This window comes from Rhea americana, unplaced genomic scaffold (assembly GCF_003343005.1).
Source record: "Rhea americana isolate MKP2758 unplaced genomic scaffold, rheAme1 scaffold_1, whole genome shotgun sequence".
Taxonomy (NCBI): Eukaryota; Metazoa; Chordata; class Aves; order Rheiformes; family Rheidae; genus Rhea; species Rhea americana.
The window spans coordinates 12955215-12976578 of record NW_028185038.1 but is presented as its reverse complement, the minus strand read 5'-3'; the positions used below and the strand labels follow the sequence as shown (position 1 = coordinate 12976578).

Genomic DNA, 21364 nt, shown 5'->3' with positions numbered 1-21364 from the left:
TATAGCCTCAAGCAAGTCATTTCGACTCTCTCTGCCTCAGCTTCCGCAGCAGTAAAATAGAGATGGTATTACTTAACCTCCTTTGCAAAGCACTCTGTGGATAAAAAATCACTGTGTAAAAAGCACACACCACTACTGTGTACAGTATGCAAGCAATTAAAYGTATGTGAGGTTTGGTATTACAGCTTCTCCAGAGACTGCTCTGCATCCAACAGTCTGCCGTGGGCTTGGTAAGAGCAGTTGGTGGAGTTTTAAACAGGCAGTCACATAAACATGTTTTTACTGAAGACRTAGGTCTTGGTTTGCCTAATGTTCTTTGACACTGCACAGACAGAGCTGGGAAACTAAAATATTTGTTGATGGACTTGGAGATTAAATAAACAGTGAAATATCTTCAGCATGTTAAGAATACAGAATTTACTGCCTGTTCAAGAGTGAACCTGCCCTCCCCCAACAATTCCTGAGATGTGAGTATTTCCGMAAATGCATTCACTGTGTTATTCACGAGGCCATTTTTTAGTTGGCTATAGCAGTCAGACATCTTCTGGGCATTGGTAAAAATACACCCGACGGCTCTGTGACATCTCTCACAACAGTCTATTTGTCTGAAAGCTCCAACTGGAACTTTATTATTTGCTAATCTCCCCTTTCAAATGAATTTCCGTAATACAGTCAGAAATCCACCACATGACGGWTCATGAAACACAATTAAAATATAGCAAGCCTTCATCGCAATTAAAATATAGCAACTAGTGAAAACAGAGTAGACTTGCAAGGGGCAAATTATTCTGTTCAAGCTATGCAGACAAATGCACCTCTTCGGTGGACTTGCAAAAGGATTTGCTTCCCAGGAGGAGAAATGCAGTCAGCGAGTGCTGATAGTACCTTGCTCCAGGGTACCAAGAATTTCTAGTTCTCAGATATCCTGAGTACCAYAGCCACACTTACAGACAATGCGAAATGGAGCTACTCAGCATCTCTGGAAGTCAAATCCAGTCACAGTCTGTCCACCAAAAATGAAAGAATTTTTGGCTATTTCAAATTATAAGAACTGTATAGGTCAGAGCACAGCCCAAATAACTCCACGCTTCTGACTGCTACGTCAGTTCTGCTTTGAAGGCTGAAATCTTGGATGGACAGCATGAGATCATGATGGCAACATCCAACATCCCCCCAAAGTTGCTATTTCATCTACCTCTGCTAACGCGTTGCTGCTGATATAACATGTACTTGATTTTTCAAGRGCCAAGAAACCAAAGACTCCTTTGCCAAAAATAATAATTATGTTGATGCCTGGAGCTCCTTTTCTTTTCAAGAAGCCATTGCCCATTGCATTGGCAATAAATCTGGCTCACACCCTCTGTACAGTCTTAGCTTTGTTTCTTTGTTTGCTAGAGGAACGGACTGCAGAAGGAAAACGGCAAACTAACACATTTTTTAGGRTTTGTGTTGTGGAAACAACAGACTAGGGAAGGGATACCAGAAACTTTCCCAAGTTAGTGGCTTAAAATGAGAACAGACAGCACTGTTGTATTAATATGCAGGCACAGATGAACATTGTGTGGAGATCAACATATCTTTGTCATTGCAACTAGGCCYCTCTTTAATTCCCCCTTTTCCATAGGAACTAGAGAGTGACCCAGTCCATGCTGGAATTATGTTGGGGAGTTAATGGTGGAAGTTTTCATTCCTTCTTATCAATGCATGGAGGTATTCAGTCTAGAGTGCTATCAACCCAAGAGTAAGTGGATCTCAAATAATTTTGCCTTGTAAATCACTGCCAAAATTCCTTGAATGCCACTATGTACCTCATCATCAATATCTCACCTGGAAACATCACCTGTGCACGTGGCCCAACCAGATGTTACTGTCCTAACCAACCAGAAAATCAAACTGAGGTTTTGTCTTCACCTGCTGGGCTCTAGCCCTGACYCAGATCACTGGGTAGTACAGTCCACACAACTGTCCTATCTGGCAGTGCAAAGGAGGACCTGAGTCCTCTTCAGTGATGTGCATACAGCCATCTGGATCCTGCAACCATTTCCCTCTGCAGAGGAATCGTACCAGTGCTGCCATAAAACCCTCCACAAACTTCAAACATTTGGTGTGATAAAAGAAAAAAGAGAGCTTTTGTGTTTCCCAGGTGTGCTATGAAGGTGAGGCATTTCTCTCCTTTTCCTATATGCTAGTACAACCCCACCCAATAAAGTTTCCATCTGCTGTTGGAGGGTCTTTGCGTACCATGGAGAAGCAGGTGTCATGTTGTCCCCAGGAAGCAGACAKCTCTGATCCATCCTGCTGGCTCTCAAAGAGGTCACCAGTGGATGCTGATGGTCTGAATATGCCAGTGGTGTCCTCACAGAGAGCCCGCACTTGGGGAGATTGCCCAGCTCTGGAATGGTGAGTGCCACACTGTGGGGACAGAGGGAGCACGTGGAGAAGGAGGCCACACATGTCCCACATTTGCTGATGTTGGCTCCACAAAGAAAGCCATAAATGTGCCAGTCCAACACATTTAACTCAGCCTTATTATATGAAAGAGGAAATTTTTCAAATCCCTCTTGTAAYGTCTATAAAAACTTCTCTGCAATGATTCACAGCTGGCTTGTGCTTACACTGCCCAGATCTGTCTTGCTGCTCCTTTGGGTCTCCAGCTGGTGCCTTCCGCCTCTGTATCTTGATGGGAAGTCTGAGGGCTCACAGACCACAAGGCTGGGGCAGAGACACACAAAAACACCCCAGCAGCACACAGGATGCTACCAGAATGACCCCGGCAGCCCATAGCTTCCTGTTGGATCGTCAGAGGAACCACTGCGTGCAGGCAGCACCTGGGAGGGATGGAAAGGCACCTGCTTGGAGCTGACAAAGTTTTGGTGGCTTGAAGTTCTTTCTAGGCCCATTATAACTTCAYAGTTTTGTAGTTTCTTGGGATATCGCCCACACGGGATCCTTCATTTTATCTGAGACCAGTATGAATTTTAGTGGGACAAGTTTCTGGATTCTTGCTCCCACCTGTTTGTGATTAACTGCACATGCTCCCCTCTGTCCCAGCTATGTCTGATGCCTCTGCAAGCTCTCTGCCAYGGACTGGATGGATCACACCAAGGCAAAGGAAGGTTAATGCTGGTGGGGGTACCAGCACACAGGCTGTACATTGCTCTTTCTAAGCACAGGATGGGCTGTGACTACCATACCTCTGGGTTTTCTCTTGTCTTTTGGAGACAGTGGAAATTTTATCAGGGCGAAGTGCAAGCACATTTGGGCACTTATCTGCATTTTGTGATGTTCATTTGGGAGGGAAGTGCTCTGATGAGCACTTGYGTAGATTCATTCAACAGGGCCCAGGAAGTAAATCTAAGGTGTCTCGAATGCATAGGAGTTAAAGGCTACATGCAGACAGTCTGTGATGCACGTGCCTACAGATTTCCATCAGGACAGAAATATTGCAAGGAGGCTGTTGGAAGCTGTACCAATAATCTACAGCAGTACATCACAGTTGGACTGTGATGCTACCAGATCCACCTTGCAGAGGTGAAATAAGCAGGGCTGGGACCTGCCAGGGCACCTGTTCAACCCATCTCGACACTACAAACCAGTGGCTTGTCTCGACAGTCAAGTCCACATAAAGTCATGGAAACACTTTTCACTGTCATCTACTCTCACTTGCTCTCTAAAACGTAACAGAAATGATGAGAAAAATATTTTTCACTACTGCGACACCCCTAGTCAGTCTAAGGAGTAGTGAGACAGCAAATGGTTCCCAGAAGCACAGACACACTTGGCAGTGATTAGCTTGAAATAATAATAATAATAATAAAACATAAAGGAAAGGGATATGTATTTTTCTGGAATATGACGCAGAATGCTTTCTTTAATTTTAGAGCTGACTAATGTTTCTTTTTAAGGCTATTTTAGTTCTGGTATCAAGCCTTGTAGCTGATCTACAGTCTACTCTCAAGATTAAGTAGCAGCAGGGATTAATATATTGCAGGCAGAAAAGCTAGCATGGTCAAGAGATTATTCGCTCATCTAAACAATGAGCAACCAAAGAAATCACTGTTTCAGGATAGGAAGATTAAACCATCAGGTTCTCTGTTCAGGCAATAACCCACTAAAATACCCTGTCAACATTTAAARTGGGGGATGTTGGCTAGTGGAGGAAATATTGTTAGGATTAATATACATAAGTGTAGAGTTAGCTAGTTAGCTATCAGCTCATGTTGGCCACTAATACTACAATTTATCACATGGTTGGTGAAAGAAAGCAACTCATGTGAGATCCTCTGTTCTACGCCCGAGATCCCCATGGTGCCATTAGTAGTGGAGCCAAAGAGCTGCATGYATCTTGGACTCTCCCAGGAAGGGCTGCTCTTTTCTGGGAAGTGAAAAGCATGCCAGTTTGGGACTGGGGAGGCATTTTTTCCCATCCTATTTCCCTGATGAGTCCAGGGAAGGGGGGATAACACGGCAGTAACAGGATATAATGCCATGGGATGGGGCTGAGTATGTGTGCRTGGTGTATGGTGTACTGGAACATGAGCTCCGTGCTCACATCAGGGTAGATCTGGGACAAGATCACTGATGCTAGGAGAGATATCACACTTCCATGGGTAGTAGCATACCCCAGAAATGGTGGTTAGTTGGGGATAGGTTACTCATAGTGTGAAAGTGGATGTGTCAAACCTTTCTCCTTGGTTTTAAAGGACAAAACGTGGTCTTACATAGACAAATACTGGGGAGTAAAAGAAAATTCAGCATTTACCAGTGGAGTGTGAGATCTCTTTCTTCTCCTTTGCCTGTCCCAGGCTGATCTGGGCTAATTAGCCTCAGATTCAGGGTCCTAAAATAAGCTCCTAAGAGCAGAAGGGGCGAGGAAGGGGAGTGGCTTTGGCCCGACTCAGTGCTGCTGGCACGACCTCCCACCGAACMGGCAGGCGGGTGGGCACAGGGCCATTGCGCTCCTCCTTCTGCACCATCATTGCAATTGCTTCCACACGGCTTTCAAAGCTGTGTCTGAGGCCACCAGGAGAGWTAATGGGACTAGCGATCCTTCTGGGTAGTGGATTTGGGTTATTGGCCACAGGCATCTTCTAGGACAAACACATATTTAAAATAAACATGCTGCCCATGCCTGCTGAACTCCAAAGAAAGCCAAAAAATCTATTCCTGAAGTCTGAAGAAACCAGTGCTTGGTTTGAAGCTGGTTCAAAGTTTGCTGAAATAACTAAGATACTTCCCTGGCCTCTCTCAAACCATCACACACAATTTCTACAAGCTTTTAATCTGGCCTGTACTGTAAAATTTGGCTTTCCACATAGAGACTCCCAAAACACAGGAAAAGCAAAATACCAAGCAAATGGGAGTAGCAGAAAATGCCTTTTCCAAATGCAAATGCTGATCGGTCAATCCAACGTCCAACAGTAGCCAAGCCCATGAAGCTAATAAATATTGTAACCATAGGTTTGTCTCTGCAGCGGATTTTTAGCCTCAATTATCTACAACTAACTAAAAAAGCAGATGAGTAGGGTGCTAGTTAGCTTACAGAATCGCTTCAACCTGGACTCACCTACAAACTGAGATAAGAGTTGCTATCGGAACTGGAATGCAGTCCTAGTACCTTCACTGTTATGTTAGCTCACATTATTTAACTCAGTTTAGTGAGTTTCAGAAACAAACATAKTTTATTAGAACTGTTTAGTTATACCTCAAGCTGCAGTTTGATATCATATCTTTACAGAGAAGCCRGTAGACCAAGCACTAAGTCTCTATGTCCACCCTGTTCAGAAGAGTAGAGGGATAGAGGGGAAAGGCAGTTTATATACCACATAGACTATGTACCAAATAAAATAAAATAAACATTTCAGGTAATCAAGTACCTCAGACTTTACAAAGCTGAACAGTCAGAAAGCATTGCATAGATGCATTAGGGTTACTTAACGCTATTGCAATTTAAAACTGAGTGCATTTGCCCATTTTGCACAAGAAGGTTGTGTGTCTTTAGGCGTCCTTTCCTCTGAGTAAGCTCTAATTTACTATTATACAAACATAGGGACTGCATGAGGACACAGCACAGCTGAGGCTGGCTGTTCCTATGAGAACAAAGCTCCACAAAGGTGAGATACGTAACAGAAGGATCCTTAATTCACGTTCTCTTATTCCTCCCTGTTTTGCAGGAAGGAAAATTTGGACCTATGTCCAGCCTTGGGAAACCCCATGGCCAGCCTCAGCTCTTGGTATCTCCTCCCAGACATCTCCCGTACGCAGGGTAGCCTCAGCTCCCACCATCTCTAGGTAGGAGTGGGACTGGACCCTCCATGACTCCAAGGGGGTCTGACGTTTGGAAGCCCTACCTGATAAACGGCTCTGGAAATGCACCATGGCTTCAGCATGAGCTGCAGGACCCTCAGATTTCCAAAGCGGCAGGTCCTCAGGGCCCGGGATGTCAGGTTCCAGACCAGGCTGTCCCAGCTGTAGAGCAGATCCTCAAAGCCAAAGAGCACTGCAGCCATGCCAGCTCCCTGCGTGAAACACCCGGACTGCCTGCTCAGAAGCGATCCGCTAATCCCCAGGTGCCTTATGAACTGCAACGTTAAAAAGCCACTGCAATTTCCATCAAAGGAGGAGAAAGGGAAAAAAAACAAAACCCCCAAAAACCTAACAACAAAACGAGCAGCCAAAATAAACTGTTTGGGGGTGTATCTTTCTCCTTTCACATACACCCTTCAGTATGTGGTTTCTCCCCGCATGTATCTTCTCAACATGAATACTGCAGCACTCAGGGGTGAGCAGGGAAAAGGTAAAAATATCTATCCTGACTTAGGAAGGCAGTTGCACATCCCTCACGAAGGTCTTCTTGGTTACACTGCATCCCTTCCTAGCTCTCCGCTGCAGAACCAAGAAACAAACTCGSATCCAAAGTCATCACTTTGAAAGCTAAGTCCTGGGACTCCATCCAGAGGGAGGAAAAAAGCTGCTCGCTCTCCCTCTCTTTCTCTGCCAACATTCCCAAGACATTCCAGTATTGGGCTTAACTCTTTCAAACACTCCCAAATAACAGCTGAGAAGACAGCTTTGCCACACGCAACATTTCATCCTTTTGTTTCGCATGTTGACTAGCCATTGCACAGTTACACTCTGGTCTCTTTTTTTTTTTTCTTTTTTTTTCCCCACTCAGCTGTCTGTTTTGGAGCCTTTATATATTTTGGACTCAGAATTATACTTCGTCTTTATATGAGACTTATGTAACAGTCTGCAAAGTAATGCTGTTTATTGAAGGGCTGATATCTTGGAGAGTTACACAGATTAAACTATGCCCACTTAAAACCTGTCTGCTTCAGCAGGTGGGGACATATTTTAACCCTTGCTTAGCTCGCATTAGTAAGAATGGGATTCATTTGAGTAAACACGAGAGAATGCAGTACAGTTCATCCATACTGGGTGCCAAAGTGCCCTTTCTATTCTTTGGAAGCAAATAGGCACTTCTGGTGCCAGGTATCCCTTCCTAAAGTTAGGTATTGGGAAGAGGTCTGTTCCCTGCCTGTTTCCCTGCAGTAGTCCAGAGTAGCTCGTCTAGGCTGTAAACATTTAAGATTAGGTGAGATGACGTAACCAGTCCCGTGAGGGTGAAAATAGTTTTGCACACAAGGGTTTTRCAGTTCAGTCAAATCATCATAAAATACATGCAGTTAAATTGCAACAGCTTTTCTGTTACGTCCATTAGTGCTCCCTCTACCTATGGGCTAAGTTTTAATAATCATGTGGGGAAACTGAGGCACAGAGTGGAAGTATTTTTTGCAAAGCCACAACATAAGTTAGCAACCTTGGAGACAGCTGCTTGTCACTGCTATTTTCCACTTATTTCACTCTCCCTTCAGGGGAATGTGCATAAAAAAGGCAACTGGACTGGCCGGGAGCAGACGGGAGTCRGTTGGTGAGTGCCTACATAGAGGCACTTCCAGTGAGGGAATTTTGGGGGTGAAGATGAGATAAGCCCACTTCTAGTTGAACTCGTGAAGTACTTGTGAGTACTGAGCCACTAAGACCTCAGATGCTGGTTTCTCATTTAGCAGAACTGAGCACCAAGTCAAAGGAAACTCACAGAATGGCTGAAAAGTTGGAGTTGAAAGGGACCTCTGGAGATCCCCCAGYTCCTCCTCTGACAAGCTGCTCTCTAGCTTGTCAGCTCCCAGCCTGTACTGGTGTGTGAGGTCATTCCTCCCCAGATGCAGGACTTGGCAYACGCCTTTGCTGAACGTCACGAGGTCCCTCTGCGCCCATTTCCCTAGCCTGCCAAGGTCTCTCTGGATGGCAGCACAGTCCCCTGGTATGTCAGTCACTCTTCCCAGTTTTGTCATCTGCAGACTTGCTGAGGRTGCCTTCGGCSCCATCACGAATGACTCAGAATCTCAGAATCCAGAAACAGAATCCACAGTAGCCTTACGAGAAACCATTTCCTGAAAGCCTTGATGGTTTCTCTGATTTTACTCTCTGCACTGGGGAGCGAGGAAATCCACTGCTGGTTGACTTCTGTAATTCAGTTCTCACCTTGACACAATCTAYAGGCAGTTTGATCTGGGAGGACTGGAGGGAACAAAGCAAATGGGACATAATCAGCACAATAATGCTGATCAGCTCATTGACTGGGCAGGTGGAGGAAAATACAGCTGCAAAATTCATGTTCTCAGCATAATTGCTTCTTCAGGACATCATTTTTTAGAGTGGCATCATAAAAACAGTATTTCCTTAGAACTTAGTAGAGGCTATTCATTCTGCAAAGCATAGTTTTCTTTCCTTTTTTTTTTTTTTTTTTTTTTTTTTTTTTGTTAGTCTCTCTACATTCATCCATCTCCCAGTGATTTTTTCGCCCGCCTGTAAACTAGGTAAAATGTTGCCTCCATTATCAGTGATGCAGACAAGTGACTAGGAACATCTCCATTATCAGGCATCATTTGGAAAAAAGATTTATATATATACATATATATATAACTTGACTAGACAACATTTGCCCCAGGCTACAGCCTAACATGTAATATCTCTGCCTGGGAGCAGAAAAGAGGAAAAGAAAGAAATGTGTTTGATAAAAGAAAATAGTGGGGGTAATGAAACCATAGCAAGTGACTGCTCTGGGATGTGATCTAACCACTCTGGTATTCTGGAAGGGGGAGAGAGGGGAAATGGAGGATATGCTGCAGTTTTAAAATTAGCCACTCCACATGTGCATCTAGTCTCCCCGTATGTTTGAAAGGAGACTTTTGGCCTCCTTGTCCCATGCCAGTACTTACCCAACAGATGAGGACAGTTCAGGAGGAGCTGTTTCACCCTGCTGATTACATAATCAGACTTTCTGAAAACAGTTTTGCTATGTGTTTATTTAACTGATAGACTSGAACAGTCTCCTCGGGAGTCACTTGAGTCTATAGGAGGCCCACTGAGCATTTGAGTATGTAGATTTACCTTCATGATTAGCCCAGATTGTTCAGTTTCCTGCAGAGTTTTTCCTGCTGATTAGACACATACTATTTTTAGGGGGGGCAAAAATGGCCTGAATAGAGATTRTCAGGCCCACCTCCCATTTTCCAGGGGAACTGCAACCATGCATGTTTCTCAAGAAAAGACAGACCATTTCCTCCACAGCCAAGCAGCTCTGGACCTACCTGTCCCTGAGAGAAAAAATAGTCCTGGAAAACCCAGCTAGAGGGGTGACAGACTATTTTAATGCTCATTCAGTAAAACCAGGTGGATATTGGTTATGCTGAAGCTTGCAAAAGAAAGACTTCTGCAGCCTACAAAGAAATTCCTGGCCAAAATCAGGGCAGAATTGCCTTGCATCAATGTGAAACACATAACCTGGGAGAGAAGGGCCAACKCCCACGTGAAATGAGGCACAGTAGCTATCATCTCTAGCCTCCTCCACTCCAGGTTAGTGCCCTGCCTAGCATACTCTTGGCTATATTTTGAAATAATGTTTTACGTTCAAGTGTCCCAATTTGTCAAGAAATTATTTTTTTCCAGTAATACATCATTGAATGTGCTCTTACATACATGAAAGGCCATTTCCAGAGGGAAAGGGAGAAGAGAGAGGAGGAAAGACTTACCAGGTTGGCTATTCTACTGGCATACACTTCAAGTAATTTCTGTAAAACCATCTTACGTTTCTATAAAACATTTTTAGTTTCACCCTCGCTGAAGCTGATTAGGAAAAAGAGGTCCTTTGAACTCTACATAGATCTATAGATACTTGCAGGTCTTTTCAGCACAGCTTCTCTAATTATGCACTGATTATTTCCTACTGTCTCTGAGAAAATGTCAGGCAAAACATTTACTACAAAACCTCCCACGTTTTTCTGACAGTCCAAAGGCTGTTACAAGGATATAAAAATAGCTCATGAAAGCTTTCCATGAAAAAGAGGGAAAAAAAATCCATTGGTCTGCTGTGTTGCTTCATCTGACTGTCAACAAGAGCTGAAGGCTTAGGGTGGACTTCCCAATCTGACCTCAGCAGCCAACTGCTCTTCAGTGCAGTGCTCCAAAAGGCTCCAAAAGCTGAGCTGGCGAAGCATTGCCATGCACTGATGTAGGCAGATGCTGTCTACAAGTGGGAGCTCAAAGTGACAGGTCTGTGTTTTTTCCTTTAGGCAGCTTGTGTATTCTGGCCTTGGAAGAAGGAATTCAGCATCATGCTCCAGTGTGCTCTCGAGTAATTTTCTGCCCACAGTTTTCCAAAGGGTGTGGATGTGCTTGAATGTGTTGAAAGACAGACGTGCCGGGCAGAGGGTGGTTTCCTTTGAGCTTACTATAGATGTACCAGAAACATCCTGTTTCTGCTCAGCATATGGCCCCAACAGCCTCTACAGCTCCAGCCCAGTTCTTTTAAGACTCATTTCAAGTCCATTACTCTTTTTGATCTTTCTTCCTCTATAATATTAATATTGTTAGATCTTCTTGTCTAAAGTTCCCTTTCATATTGCAGCTTTATGCTTTATCGTGTTGGAAATGTTTTTCCGAGATGTTTAACTAGTCATATTTTCCTCCTTGAGCCTTAATGGCACATCATTCCTTGGCTAAAATGACAGGAACAGCAAGGGGTGACCACTGCCGTGTGACAAAACATATTGAGAAGGAGACACTGTCCTTCCTACTCTGTTTCAGGTGCACGGGTGCCCACTGAGAGCCAGAGCCCTCAGCAGGGACTTACAGAAGTGTGCCCCCTCCAATAACTGCACCAGCACACAAACACTACAAAGATTCCCAAATGGACATCGGGGTCCAAATCCTTTTGAGAACCTGAGCCTCTGAGCTTTCCGCTGTTCCCACCCTACACAAGGTGGTCTTGTCTCTCCTGTTGGTCCCTCTGGACTTCTCTCTTTCCCTGCCATGGGTCTCAAGGGGGTCTAGGCAGGCAATCTGCTTCACTGCCATCCAAGGAGAGGCTGTGGAGGCCAAGTGTGTTTCTCTCTGCAGGACAATGCATGCCAATGGCAACTTCCCTGGGGCAAGGACTGAACACAGCTGGCACTATTTTACATACCTTTGCAGGGTTTTGTGGTTTGTGATTTGAAGTGGGGGCTTTAAAGGGGGCTGGCATGACATTTGAGTTGAAGAAGGAGGTCCCCAGACCTCGAGGGCTGTATATGATATATATAGTACAGACAAATGAAATTCACCCGAATCTAAAAAGAGAGTGAAAATTGAGTATGAATGTCCAGATTGGTTCTGCYGAGAGCTTTGATCAAATAAGTGCTAAGGACCAGAGCCCAATGCCTGTTATAGCAAAGAAAAGCAAGAATAACTCTACTGACCATACAATATTTTTGSACAGAGATGAGATCATGACCTCACCCTGGCTGAGATGCAAGATCTGGCTCATAACCATGTTTGAATCTTTACAACCATGTGGAGGAGGTGCAAACACTGGACCTAGGACTGCTCACCTCTCTGCAGCTGCAGGTAGAGAAGCCACTCTTGGAAGCATTTCTCCAAAGGTCTTCTGCACCATGCAGACATGAGAGTTTGCATATCATCAGTTCCCTTCTAGCTCTCACCTATCACACACCTCCAAAAACATAGACATAAAAAACCTCCACTCTCCCATTCCTTGATCTGCCATCCTTGACAGCCCTACAACTCTCCTGCAGAGAAAATTCAAGAAACTGAAGATTTTACTGGGTACAGTTTAAGATGAACATCACAAGTCAGAAATCCTGAATAATTTCTTCAAGATGTTGTCACGAGTCCTTATGGCATAAAATGTTCCATAATTAAATGTACTGCTGCTTTTTACTGTAATAGCTGAATGAAAATTTACTATTCTAGTCATCTACCTCGATCATAACATTTCTAAAGCTTTTTGAAAATGTAAAGTGCTCTGGTAGTGCTGAGTATTATCATTATGTGAACAACAGCTCCTTGTGTGTAAGACTGCACGTGTTCCCACTCTACAGGGATATTTAATGACTGACATAGGAGATTATGTCATATCCTCAAATCATACACATTTAATTTCCTAAAGTAATCTATGTTAGTGATTTAATAATGTTTAAAAGTAGATGAACCCTATAAAGCTACGCTTGTGTGCTTGTCCATAGCATTCAAACAGCTGAAGTAAATTCATTTCTACTATGCAGAAATGTGRAAAAGATTGTACAGAGATTTGCTATTAAATCCTCTTTCTCTGTGAACACTGCAGTGAATGAGTCTACAGGAGGGGATGTAGGTCAGAATAACGTATTAAGTAAATATTGCAGAACGGTCACAGAAAGTGAATGGTGAGATCTCAAATACGATTATTCACTTTGGAAACCCAAGCTTATGATTTACTCCAATCCCTCTGAGGAATGTAATGTCCTATGACCAGTGTGCCCAGTCAAAGCACCACACATTTTTGTATGCTGATCACTACGAGATTTATGATCATGCTACACTCYGGTACTATTTGCAGAAATGTTCAGGAGAATTATATTTAGCCAAAAGAAAACAGAAAATCACAACCTGCTTAGGAGTTACATATGAAGGGGCAATGTAAAGCTCATCCATCAGCTGAGCTGTATTCCTTCCATATTATTCACCTATCTCTAAAATAGCCTTGGCACGGTTCAGGGATAAAGCAATATGAACCTCAGAGAAACTTGAGTTTGTGCCCATCAAGCAGGCACTGAATATCAGACCGGAGATCTAGCACACCTGGCTGTTTATAGGAACAGCTCATACACATTGTTGAGTTACACTTCTCTTGTTTCAATCTGTTTATTCCTTTTTCAACTGGAGCAAGTCCTGCAATAGTTGTATTTATGAAGGGTTCTTCAGTATCCCACATATTTGCATAATTTTCAAATATGTATTTAGCATGCCCTTCCCACCCTGTAACAGAGGATGATGTCCAGGCTGTCCAAAGTGAATGGGTTTGGCTGTGGGCTGTGGGTTAGAGGACTGATTGCTTTATTTTGCAGGTATTTCCAGATTGTTACTATTCATTTGGGAGAGAAGACAAGCCTGGCAACTCATAGAAGGCCAATCTGCAGTTTTGCCATATGGTAAGATGGGTAATTTAATGATATGCAGCCTTGCTATCTATGTAACAGAAGCCTATACAGCACAAATGGCCTATTCCATAAGAACGTTTTCTTACAGCTTATCCTGCAAATATGTTTAAATAGTCTGTCTGATTTGGACCCAGTGGTAACACTAATGGCATTCAGTGACTAATACAAAGTCCTTTCTGTCCACAGACAAGAGTTGGGCATTTCATTAAAAAGCAGGAGGGCAAAGAGAATGTATTTTAGAAAATCAATGGACCAGATTTCTCATGTTTGATCTTGCTTATAGCTTGGAAAGCCTACTCCTGCCTAAGCTAACGTGTATATATTTAATTTTTTCTTATTTTTTTCTTTAATCTTAAAAATGATCATTAAGAACAAGTACTTGTCGCGTTGGTTAGGATGTTGTTCTAGATAGAGAGGAAAGGTATAATATAATCAGGTCAAATCTGAGCTTCAGAGTAGAAATGAGGAGGGATCTGGTCCTATTCCAGAAGAGCCATCAGTTTCCTGAGTAACATTAGGCAGATCACGTAACTTTTTCATTTCCCCAGAGGATTAATTCACTGACATTTGCCAGGTGCTATGAAATTCCAAGGGACCTATTTTACATTAAAAAAGAAAWATGTCTTCAGCCTGTTAGACAAGCCAACCAGTTGTACTCTGCAAGACTTACACAGCAAAAAGCAGCAATGCTTGAGATATTTGGCAATACCTCAAGTTGATAATGTACCATCTCTGCTCAGACATCCTACACTGATTTGCAAAATGGTCATAACCATAGATGAATAAATGTTCCCTGAGGTGAAGACTGGTTACTTACTTATACATCCTCTCTGGTAGTAACGCTGTAGACATCCAGGAACAAAATGCACATAGAGGGCACAGTGGTGAAAAGTGGTATCTGTTGGCTATGAGGTACAGAGGTCCCAGAGCTAGACACAGCACACGCACTCGCACACTCATTGGTGGCTTCTGTGCTGGAGATGACTCATGTGGGRCCAGTCGGATTGTCTCAGCACAATTAATTTGCAGTCAGAAAACTTMAGAGTCAACGTAGGGAGATTACACTACTGCAACAGATCTTCGCACTGAGAACATCTTCCCAGCTGGGATCAGTTAGACCTTCTCAGTGGAGCATAACAGTTGACCTCAACCCTATTTGCTCCTGAAACACAGACCCCTGTGGGTCATACTAATGGAAAATCTCCATTTGCCTTGTAAGACAGCTCTGGATTCATGCCATCCAAAGGGATAATGCATGCACACTTGACAGAAGACGATAACTTGCACTGCTGTTGTTGCTCAGCTTAAAACCCTGTACAAACATCGATTTCTACTGCCTCACAATGCTTTGGGAGATTTGCATCTTTGTCCTGCAATCAGAATTGTGGATAAACTGAGATATGAGGACTAAGTGCTTGTGTAGGACAACCAGTCATAGAAGTCTGCAGTCCTGACTTTCCCTTTTTCTAGCTATTTTCTACAGCTACTATTACACCCACATACCCACCAGCATATCCAGACACTGTGTTGAGTTTCAGGAGGTATAAATAGCAGCTCAGACCTCATCTGCAGAGGTGGAGTGCAGTTAATGAAACTCCCTCATGCTCTGCCTTCCAACCTGATGATCTCTGCAATTGCTGGCTTATTCGTTAATTCATTCCAAAAAGAGGAGAAAATGGATCGAAAGCTGCTGAATTGAGGCAGCAATTCAGTCACTTCATTGTCTCTACAGCAGACAGCAGACTGAAACTGTTCAAAAGTTAAAACAAAGAGGATTTACGCTCTTGATTTAGAAATTTATGACTCATTCCCATTTTGGCCGTTGTTTGAAATGGCTGTCGTTTCCCCTGCCCCCAATACATCCATACCATAAAGRATAAAATCCATGAACTCTCTGCTGTGCTTATCTTGATACACAAAGAATTCAAATGTTCACTCTTGCTATCTGAAACTTGACTTCCTGTTATTAAGAAGGACATCCTAGTATTTAACAGCACCAGATTTTTAAATTTTTTTTCCTTCTTCAAACCAGGCAGAATGTCTAATGATTCTGGGATTTGTTTCCTGCTTGTAATTAAGTAGGTCACAGCTGCAAAGCAAGAGAACAAGAAAATATTCAGATCACACAAAGCCAAGAATGATTAAATCATTTGCAGCTGAAGGATATGGCAGATTTCTTTTTTATGATGTCTCAGTCTAAGGAAAACAAATATAAGAACTTTTAAGAGAATGATGAACTTGGAAGTTCTGCCCAAGTACCACAGTAGCTCAGAAAAAAAAAGAGTGATCAAAAACTAGCTAATGCTGTTCACAAGTTGAATAGATTTATGTGGTTGAAATAAACTCACTCTTTCATTGCTTAGGGCCATATATTCTATCCTTGCAATTCTCTTTGAACCACATGCAAGATTGCCCTCATTTCTTCTGGGCAATTCGCACCAGGCCATGTGCAGCACAGCCCTCCATGTAAGCCTGAAAAGCCGTGTTAGTGTCCTCTCCTGTAGGTCTGAGACAGCCATGGTCACTGGGCATGCACCCCACGCAACTCCAATTGCAATTCTGTCACAGCATGATCTCTACCCAGGCAAGAAGCTTCCACAGGACTGGAGGTCTTTTGATCTGCAGTCATGGCTCTCAGTGTTATGTTGCTCTGATTWGGCTCCCACTCCACCCCAGTTTAGGATGGCAGGCGGTTCCCAGTCACTACACAACTACCTTCACCCCTCAGATAGATGATCCTAAGTGAATACAGGCCATGCATGGACCATTGCCCTTAATTAGCCATGCACATGTGGGCTGAAGGACAAGCTCTGAGAGGCCCTCACAGAAGGGTTAGGCATCAGGGTTTTGCTTGTCATGTACAGACGTCAACTAATGAAGTTATGCCAAAACCTCACAAAACAGGGAGAAATTTTCTTYGTAGAGCCAAAGTGTTGGTCTGTGTGAACCAGGCAATTAAAAACAAAGTTGATCCTGAGAGGCATAAATRACTATACATTTTTTGTCGTAGTGCTTTTTGAAGGTGTCTGTGAGTTTGCCTAGGCACTGGTACAAAACAGCAGCACCAGCACCTCCAAGCCATTGCCTCAGCTAAAAGCAAGGAACAGAGAGCAGCAAACCTGCCACCCTGACCTTCCCCAGCTAAGGACCTGAGATCGCTCTACACCGTCCTGAAAGGGACATGAAATAGGGTACTCAGATACGAGAAGAGCACTATTAAGCTACTGCTTAGTCTAAAGAGAAGTTGAGACCYGTCACGAATGTATTATAGCTGTAACAATAGGGCTCTTTTCCTGCATAGTGAAAGAAAAGGTCTCTGGGCATGTTTACGTCTGAAGTTCACCAAACCCAATACCGTATAGGGCAGTGGTCCAGTCAGACAAGAAGYATTGCCTTGGCAGGGAACACCTCTTGTGAATCTGTGTGATTTCAAAACAGGGCTGGTGTATGATTTTGTTGGAAGARTAGTTAAGATATGCATAGAACGACAATAATGAAAACAAATTTAATTCCACACACAAATGTGATCAGGAGAGACATAAATTTTAGCAATTATAAATTGGTGATGACCTCATGTTTACTCAAGGTCTGGTTGGGAAAGTGTCATGGGAAAAAAAGCCCATGTAGATTATATTCTGGACTCTGTCTCTGTCTGACCGGACATGATCAGTTCATTCCAGGATAAGAGAATGTACATCTTTTTATGCTAGTATTTCTTGGCTTTGCAAGCTAGGAATTGAGGTGAAAGACATGCTCACTGCCTCCCTGATATACAGTCATTAGGAAACACAAACAAAGAAGGATTTCTCAGAGCTGAGTGCCTGGGGAATTTGAGGCCAGTCCTGCAGTCTCTCCTTGCAAAACACTGACCTCAGAGGAGAGGGGTTGCTTACATGAGCRTGGTGACACATAGCCAGGGCTGCAGAAGATGCCTGATCCATCTTCAAGTGATTTGAGATATTTGGATTTGTAGGTTCTCACCTGGAGTTTCTCTAAAAGAAGCTTAATTTCAGAGATATTTTATTCCTTTCCCTCCAAAATGGTGACCTTTCAACTTGAACCTCTCACATGAAGATKGTTTAGGCTTTACCGATGGACTCCTGGGGAAGGGAAGTTAGCTGACTTAAGAGAAAACATCAGTGCTGGGCTGTGTAAAGGGAGTTCAGAGACCTCACAGCATCTCTCTCTTCAGCTTTGGAGAAAAACTTTCATGCTGCCTACACTCTTGTTCTGAATCTTTCAGCAGTTTGCCTTCCAAGCAAGGGCAGATAATGGGCCTCTCAGATTGGTATAAAAAAGGCTTGGGAATTAAAAGTTTTCAAAGTGCTGCTGCAACCCTGAGCCTGGTCAGCACAGCACAATCTGCCATGACTAATTTTAAAGAGAAGGGACTAGATCATTAGTTGGCATCAGCCTATTTATTTTTCCTCTGACACCAGCCTACAGAAGCTGGAGGTTGGCCTCAGGGCCATTTTAACCACTCTCTGGTGACTGATTAGATGGCTTGGAATGAACTAACATAACTGCATCGACTGTGCTTTTAAAAATCAACGTCTTCTGTTTTTATGACTCTTCTTGGCCAGGATCCCATTCGCTGTAACTGAAGCGAATCCTTTCCAATCTGCAGGAAACTGTCACTATTGGTGCATTTGAAAGTTTACAGGAGGATACATGTTGGCTACATTACAGCAAAGCCAGGATGGGCAGAGGAAGCTTTCCAGCATTTCAGGCTGGAAATGCTGAAAATTAGAAAGCCTCCTCCCAGGCCCTCACTTGGTTCGCAGCATGGTTTGGGTGGAGAGAAGCTAGAGAGGGAGTAAGAGGATGCGGGTGCCCATTCCTATCAGGAACCCTAGAAGTTTGGTCCTGCTTCAAACATACCCAGATTTGCACAGCACTGGCAATTTGCTCTAGTTCTTCCCCTCAAACGTCCTGGCTGCCAGATAGGAAGGACAGCACTGTATGGGTCTTGCAGAGGTGTGGTGAGGACTAGTGTCTGCAGAGCCATGGGAACATATACAGCTCTACATTTTTTAAGGAATCTTTTAAAAATATGATCAAGGGTTGTCAAGCTTCCCTCTTGCAATAGCCTATCAATCATATTAGCCTTGATAGCTTTTCTTTGATGGCATTTTCAAAAATCGGAAACTTCAGGCAAAGGTAACAGCTTTGAGCTCAGCTCTGAGTAAAAGAGACTGAAATTTTGCAACTCAYTTTTCTTGGTTTTGTCTGAAAATCTGTACCTTTTAATGAGGATAAACTACCTGAGGGTTTTTAACCTTGCTCCTCCTCCCTGCTGTCTGATCATACATTAAGATTGATTAACAGAAGGCAGAAAGTCACTTGTTCATTGCTCTCATTCAACTTGCCAAGATACTCCRGTRCATTATGGATAATATTGCAACCCAYGGAGGATAATCCTTGTGGTTAGGGACATATCATAGCTGCTGAATATACAGCAAAAGAATTAAGCAAAACAAGATACTGGGGAATTTGTTCAGAATGCTCTAGAGGAAAAGGACACTGGCTTTCTCCTCTTTGAAGACTGGTCATTTCTCATGAGTCACACTGATCAGAGGAGGGCACTGACCCTGTGCTTTTCCCCCGAGCATCTCAAAGCACTGATGTCCAACCAAATCTCAGCATCTCTTGTAGYAGCAGTAAATACTGGCATCCACATCAGTATAAGATACATATTGCTTTGAATGTCAGATTATGTCTATCCTGCACTGAAAGAGAGGCATTTGGAAGAGCTGTAACTACAGAATCCAGTCCCTTTCCTATTTCTGTAGCTGCGTTGTACTCAGGTGAACTATATCTAGTATTTTACTAAGCCACGGGTCAAGGTCCCACACCGTGTATTTTCAGTGACCTGCTTCTGGTGCCCTTACTTCCAGCCTGCAAGCACATAAATGTAAGAGACTAATCTTGAACATGGCCACAGGGCTGCTCTTCAGAGCAGGTGTAGGTGTTTCCTCGATGCTCTCTAAGATCCCAGGTCCCCAAAGGAAATAGTGAGCACCAGGAGTTCCCCAAACCAGACTGCTAGATGAAGAGGCTCCTAGAACTAGCAATTGCTTCTGTAAATACTGTCTCAGGGACACAGAAAGGGGGCTGGAGGCCAGGATSCTTCTGCATGGTGTCTGTCCTACAGCTAGTGGAGTCATAGACATGACAGACAAGGTCTTGTATTGCTGCCCTTGTAATACAGGTGCTGGCTTTTTCTGGGACTTAAGTGAYGATCCAGAAATCCACAGTGCAGGACCCTGTGCCTGGCTCTGACTCCAAAGACAACATGTGCACCATATTATGCTACAATTTTCCAGCCTGATATGGAAAAACAGGAAGGTGTATGAGACCACCAGCAGGGCTATCAGGACAGTACCACCAGAAGGATGGCACCATTGCTTCACATAGCTAATGGYAGCGGCCTAATTGCTGAAAAATTAATAAACTGTATCACAAGACACACACTTTTTGTTAGCATACAGACTTGCACTGTACTTGCAAGCCTTGACAAAGGGAACTACTATACAAAGCTAACTCATCTGATCTTCCACACAAGAAAATCTGTCAGAAACATATAGAAGTATTTCAAGTATGAATTAACTTGCTTGCTTTCCTGGCCGTGAAACTGRTTTAGATGACAAGATCTTCTCTAAACTGAGATACAGCTCATYTGTTTTGCAGTGTGCAAGACTCCTCAAAATTCCTCTTGAAAGATGGACWCGTTCTCCATGACTACCACAACTATTGGAGGTGGAACTGCAGGGCTTCCCAGAACAGACCATGGGTCACTAGCCCAAATATTCACAGAACCACGTGCAGAGCCAGTGAAGCCAGTAGTGGAATTTAGACTCTGTTGTGGTGATGCTCATGTATAAACTGGACCAGCCTGGCTGCCCAGATCTGGATCTGGGACTAAGCATGCAGTGCAGAGGTGGCAGTCTATATTAATCTCTAACTGGAAAGGTTAATGGAAGAGGAATGCCATCCCAGAGGGCTGAAGTTATGGGTGGAAAGCAGCTGACAGGAACAGAAAACCAGCAAGGAAATAACCTCATCTTAAGTCCCATTTAGATGAATTTCTCAAAGCATACCTCATCCTATAACACATCTATTGACACGATTGAAACTCCCTAGCAGACCTTTTGAGTTAAGATCAATTAGATTCACTCTTTCGGTGATTTTTGGTTCTAAGCTGGAATGCAAAATGGTAGATCTCTAAAGGGCAAATGCTTAGCGCAACCACATTAATTGCAGGTTATCAGTCCTTAGCTGTTGTTTCACATGAAGTTTACCTAATCTATGATGATGTAAAACCTGGAGAGAAAATAGACATCTTGGGTCCCACCCCATTAAGACTTGTTGGCTTTTATAGAGGGAGTACTGGAAACCAAGATGAATTTCAACTTCAATTAAGAAACTTGCTCACTTATTTCAAAGCTTGCACAACCATAATTACACCTTCTAAATATATTCCAGAAGTACAGCTGGATCGTAGAGCATATGCGGGTGAGTAAATTGCGTGATTTGCAGCCCATTATCTTTTCAAACGCTTTTCATGCAGTATCGCTGGAAAGTGAAGACTAATTGTACTCCTTGCCTGTGCAATTTGGAGAGTTTGATATTTTGGTCCCAACAAGAAAAAATAAAGTGTAAGAATCACTTGTATCCATCTGCTGGTAGAATGAAAAGTCACCATTTCTTTGATGCCATTAGAAATGATTGAGACAATGAGGGTAACATATACTTCACCAGGAAATAAGCAAAGCTCAGACCAAAGTTTGGAAGTGTGTTTACAGTTTGAACCCAACTTTCCAAAC

At 43.3% G+C, this 21364-nt stretch overlaps 1 protein-coding gene across 4 annotated transcripts in view; it reads right to left on the bottom strand.

Moving 5' to 3' along the window:
* The window catches only part of FRMD4A (FERM domain containing 4A), a 231164-nt gene that overhangs the window by 188392 nt on the left and 21408 nt on the right, over positions 1 to 21364 (bottom strand). Inside the window, exon 1 of one of the 4 annotated variants that reach the window (XM_085299090.1) lies at positions 6351 to 6894. The exons of 2 other annotated variants lie outside the window; for them this stretch is intronic. In XM_085299090.1, coding sequence (XP_085155216.1) covers positions 6351 to 6509 — 159 coding nt within the window. In that variant the 5' untranslated portion in view covers positions 6510 to 6894. Of the gene's footprint in view, positions 1 to 6350; positions 6895 to 21364 lie in introns of those variants that run through there. One more of the 4 variants, XM_085299082.1, reaches the window with a different exon arrangement.